Source organism: Spermophilus citellus (assembly GCF_964194105.1).
Source record: "Spermophilus citellus genome assembly, chromosome: 9".
Lineage (NCBI taxonomy): Eukaryota > Metazoa > Chordata > Mammalia > Rodentia > Sciuridae > Spermophilus > Spermophilus citellus.
In genome coordinates, this window is record NC_138191.1 from 130,279,324 (window position 1) to 130,284,684 (window position 5,361).

At 49.8% G+C, this 5,361-nt stretch overlaps 1 protein-coding gene across 1 annotated transcript; it reads left to right on the forward strand.

The window, feature by feature from the left end:
• Nucleotides 1–409: 409 nt before the first annotated feature.
• On the forward strand, nt 410–3,419 carry LOC308656819 (PRAME family member 20-like; the record flags this gene model as incomplete). The annotated part of the gene is made up of 4 exons (XM_081308172.1): nt 410–696; nt 1,074–1,655; nt 2,439–2,839; nt 3,361–3,419. 4 exons carry the CDS (start codon nt 410–412, stop codon nt 3,417–3,419), a joined length of 1,329 nt encoding a protein of 442 aa, XP_081164298.1.
• Nucleotides 3,420–5,361: the final 1,942 nt, after the last annotated feature.

Genomic DNA, 5,361 nt, shown 5'->3' on the forward strand with positions numbered 1-5,361 from the left:
CTGTTCTTCTGTTTGTTCTCTTGACCTCCCAACTAAGGTGGCAGAATCTCACATGTGTAACAGATATCCATGAGACTCTGTTGTAATTTCCAAGTGTTTTATAATATGGGCACATGCTTTATAATTGCCCATTACATTTTTTGAAGTTAAAAATAACATCACCAATGTGAGGGCAAATACTTTCTGAGCCTCTGTAGTTGTTGAAACAGAGGAGCCTACTGCATTAAGACACATGACACTCCAATTCCCATTTTATAAGGTCAAAATAATAAGCAAAGCTTTCCCCCATTAAGGTTGGGGTGAGTTTTAGACTCCCCAGTACCCCGTTCCCATTGGCTGGCAATGGATGGGATAGTGGCCTTTTCCCTGGACCATTTTTCAGGATCCTTCTTCTTTCAGACTCCCCAGGATGAGCATCCAGTCCCCACCCACACTGCTGGAGCTGGCAGGGTGCAAACTGATGAGCGACAAGTCCAGGGCCATCCTGGATCTGGAGGACCTGCCCATAGAGCTCTTCCCACCACTCTTTGTGGAGGCCTTCAGCAGGGGACACACTGAGGTCCTGAAGAAAATGGTGCAGGCCTGGCCCTTCACCTGCCTGCCCCTGGGGGCCCTTATGAGGCAGCCACAGCCTGAGATGCTCCAAGTGGCACTGGATGGGCTGGACATGCTGCTTGCCCAGCAGGATCGCCCCAGGTGAGGGGGACCCAGGTGGCCTGGAAGGGAGCACCCTCGGTGCCAGGGAAGGGATGGGTATAGGCAGGGAGAGTGGGTGCTGAAGTGTGCTCCACAGGCTTCCTGTGCTGCCAGCAAGGAGGGTGGAGAGGCCTTGGCCATGCTGAGCCCCATCTGGGAAAGGCTTCCAGATGTGGAGGTGCTTGTGGCAGCTGTGCTGACCCCTGAATGAGGCTGTACCAGTCCCTGACTCAGACTATAAATGGGGGGCAATCAGGCTGGATTGGAGGGAAGTGGGTGGAGAAAAGTGAGACAGAAGGAAGAGGTGGAGCAGGGAGCAGCAGCTGAGAGGGGAAGGAAGGGGCCTCAGGGCTGAGACTCTGCTGTGTTCCCTGCAGGAGGTGGAAACTGCAGGTGCTGGATTTGCGGATGCTTCCACTTAACTTCTGGAGGACGTGGTCTGGAGCCATGATCGATGCCTGCTCACCAGAGGACATGAAGAAGAATCGAACATTGAAACTTGGTCCAGCAATGGCAGCTAAGCAGCCCTTGAAGATATTCATAGACTTGTGCCTCACAGAAAGACCCCTGGATGAATTCCAGGTCCACTTGTTCCTGTGGGTCACACAGAGAAGTGACATGGTACACCTGTGTTGCAATAAGCTGAAGATCTTTGGAAAACCTTCCGGCCACATCAGGTTGGTCCTGAGACTGCTGCAGCTGGACTCTGTCCAGAAGGTGCAAGTGCACTGCACCTGGGCGCCCTCCACCTTGGTTGCTTGTGCTCCTTTCTTGGGCCAGATGAGGAACCTGAGGAAGCTGCTTGTCTCCCAGGTCCGTGTGCCTGCCCACACCTCCCCAAAGAAGCAGGAGCTGCTGCTTGCCAAGCTCACCTCGCAGTTCCTCAGGATGGACTGCCTGCAGATGTTGTGTGTGGATGCTGTCCTCCTCCTCGAGGGCCACCTGGAGCAGGTGCTGGGGTGAGTAAGGGGGATGAGCTTCCTCTGCAGACCACTATCAGTAAATATGTGTGCCAGCCACTGACACTCTCATGGTGAACAAGGCACTGGAAGGTAAATAACCCATCATCTCTTCCTGTTGTATCCTGAAGCTCCATCTCCTAACCTGTGTTAGAGCAAAGGGCTAAACCAGGGTTCATGGTCTGGGAAGTGACATCATGCTGGGAAGCCAGCTGATGAGGACAGGAGCTAGTGAGGTTCCTTCCCTGGGAGCCCTGTCCAGTGACAGGGGTACAAAGCAGGGTAGAGGTGAGGACTTTGAAGGAGGGACGCCCCCACACCTGTACCTGTTCAACAAGGAAGCTCTGTGTCCTCCCTCTGGGAGCAGAGGAGCCCACTTCTAATGCCCTCCTGGGGAAGGCAGGTCTGAGCTCCAGGTGACGACTCAGGGGTTGTGAGTGAAGAGCAGGGAGTGAGACCTTGCTGAGGGGCAGGGAGTGAGCCCTGCAGGGGTTAACCCCAGTGTGTTTTGACACATCTTTCCTGGATTTGCCTTTGGTACATGATTCTTCCTTACTTCCTGGGGCTAGATATGTGGCTTTCTGCTTGTCATTGAGGGTGACATTCATAGAGATGGGGGACCCACCTGGTCACACAAGTAGTGGTAAAAGTTTCAGGTTGAATTGGAGTGACCTGAATGAGCAGATTCTACAAAATGTCAACCATGTTCAGATGGTCACAGTGACCTTGGCTTTGGGCCAATTTGTCTTCTCCCTCAGAACTAACTGCCTGGTTCCTCCTTAGGCACCTGAAGACCCCCCTGGAGACCCTCTCGATAACCAACTGCCGGCTCTCGGATTCCGACTGGAATTATCTCTCCCGCTGCCCAAACACCAGCCAGCTCAGACGCCTGGATCTGAGATACATCAAAGTGACCAATTTCAGTCCAGAGCCCCTCAAAATTCTGCTGGAGACTGTTGCCTCCACCCTGAACAGGTTGGACTTGGAAGCCTGTGAGATCGCGGAATCCCAGCTCCAAGCCATCCTGCCTGCCCTGAGCCGCTGCTCCCAGCTCAGGACCCTGTGCCTTTTCCATAATCGCATCTCCATGTCGGTCCTCAAGGACCTGCTCTGTCACACTGCCACACTGAGCCAGTTGAGCATAGAGCAATACCCTGTCCCTCTGGAAAGCTATGATGCCCAGGGTGCCATCCACCAAGAGAGATGTTCCCAACTCTGTGCTGAGCTCACAGCACTATTGAAGGACTTTAGGCAGCCACAGGTCCTTGTGTTCTGTACTGTCCCATGTCCTCAATGTGGCACTATGTTCCTCTACAACCAGGGCCTCAATCACTGTTTCTGTTCAACAGGTGCCTAGTTGGGTGTGTATAAAAAGCTGCCCTCTACGCAATTGGTTATATAACCAGGATGTAGAGGGATCATGAAGGAGACTCAGAGACCAGCATTTCAGACACTGCCTGAAGTGTGGATGGGCAAAGGAGTCAGATGCTGGGGGCTACGTTGGAAGGAAGCCCCTGAAGATTGGACCTTCTGTATAGAGCCATATGTGTCTGTAGAGTCATCACAAGGGGCCTGGATTTTTAGAATGGGATTTAGGCTTCATGCACACATGAAGAAACTATTTTGTTTCATGGATAGTCTATAAATAAATTGTCTGAAATGAATGGGATCTCAAGATTAGTCCTCTGACATCTTCCCTTCTTAGGTGGCGTCAGTGCCACCCAGACACTCAAGGATCATTTATCCTTGTGGGTCTCCACATAGACCTAGAAACTTGGCGACTTGGTCTTCGGATTCAATGCGAATAAAATAGGGTCCCAGGGCCTCACAAAACCTTGCCTGTCATCCTGCTACCAAGTCTTTCCTGAAATAATGTAATCATGGCCAGTGAAACCATCCAAATTATCTTTCATCAAAACAGTAGAATTATATAGGTAGATCACACTTGCAAATGTGTCTAAACTAAACTTAATAAATTACCACCTTCTGGTGGGGGAGAAGGCTGCTCATAACTGACAGATCTTCTAACACTTCCCATCTCTCCCTACCCAGGGACACAAGGCTTTCAATCAGCAGATGATCAGAGGATGAGGAAGGATGAGGTGGCTATGGGTAAAAGGGTGGCCCAGCCTGTGCTGCCTGGTCCTAGATCAAGATCCCCTAAATGACGACTCCTGCTGAGGACTCAGCCTGGTGGGATTATGCAGTGACCTTAGCCTTAGCTTCCCATCCAAGGAGGAGAAGGAGGTCCAGCCAATCTTCTTTTGAGTTATCCTAAAGCTGCCTGTGTACTTGTTCTAATTTGGGCCTGAAGGCTTCTCCATACACAGTGAACTAGAACCCAGTTGGATGTGTAAGCAGACTGCAGCTCACTCTTGGAACAGGTAGCAGAGTCCAGGTCCTACACAGCCAGCCCATCTGTCCCCCACACAGGGATCTGTGTGCCTCACCCCTCTTTATGACACTTCCTTTCCTCTGGCTCTATGTCTAACTTGCATGTGTGGTGGGTGGGGTGGGGAGTTCTGAACAGCATTCATTCTGCTCTGCTGCTGGATTCTAGGATCAAATAAAGGCAAAGACGATCTGCAATATGAGATGTGTCAGCACTGGTTGTTTTAAGGGTTTTCATGAACAAAAATGGACTTGAAGATATTCTGGTGTGTCCAGACTCCTTGGATTGTATAAGGACTGAGAGCTGCATGTGTCCCCACACAGCCCTAGGGAAAAAGCACCCAGACTGCTCTTTGAATCCCTCATCTTTTGACTCTAGGTTCATTTGTGCTGTGAGACAGCCCACAGCTGTAGAATGTCACGACAAACAGGACCGGATGTGTAAGGGTGGCCGGGTCAGAAGGGGACTGGGTTCCACTCTCTGGAGTGCTATTGAAAGGTGCACATTCCTTTGTGCATCTGCATCAAAAGAGTCTAGATCCCCTTCAGGAACACTGGCCAATTTCACCTGTACAATCTAGGGACCCAGAACCCATGCTTTTCTACAGAAATGAATGAACTTCATAAAAAATAACGTAGTGCTGGGGACATAGCTCAGTGGTAGAGCACTTGCCTAGCATGTGGAAGGGCCTGGGTTCCATCCCCAGAAGCACAAATGTATGTGAACAAACAAATGAATAAGTAAATCCAATATTGATGTGACTCCAGGGGGATGTTTTAATTTGAAGAAAATTATGTAACTGTGAGGAGAACAGAGCCCATATGAACACAATGAAATGCATTGTTTAATTTGAATGCTGGTGAGCCTTTCTCAGAAACACCCTTGGTCAGGAAAGTGAAATGTTTTCCTTAAAATGGCAGCTGTCATTAATGATATCCATCCAGGTGCTAACCAAGAACTTTATAAGTCCTAAAAAGAAAAGAGAAAGTTGGACATAGCAGAGACTCCTAAAACCTACCCGTGAGAACAGGGAGGGAGAAGCACTCTTTGGTTCCCCTACAAGATAAAGGGTGTTTGGGGGGGGATTGGCTCAGCAAGGAGGCTTGAGAAGAATAAGCATGCAGAGGGAATTCTGTCATTAGCCTCTTATGATTAAGTGTGTTTGCAATGTTTAAAATTAATCTAGAATTGTTTGCTATGAATTGATTATGTCTATTGGAGTGCCTAGCATTAAGGATTGTCAGGACCACTCAGACCCTGTATTAAATGTGCTCAGATGGGTCACTGGGCTCGTACATGTCCCAAGCCTCTTAA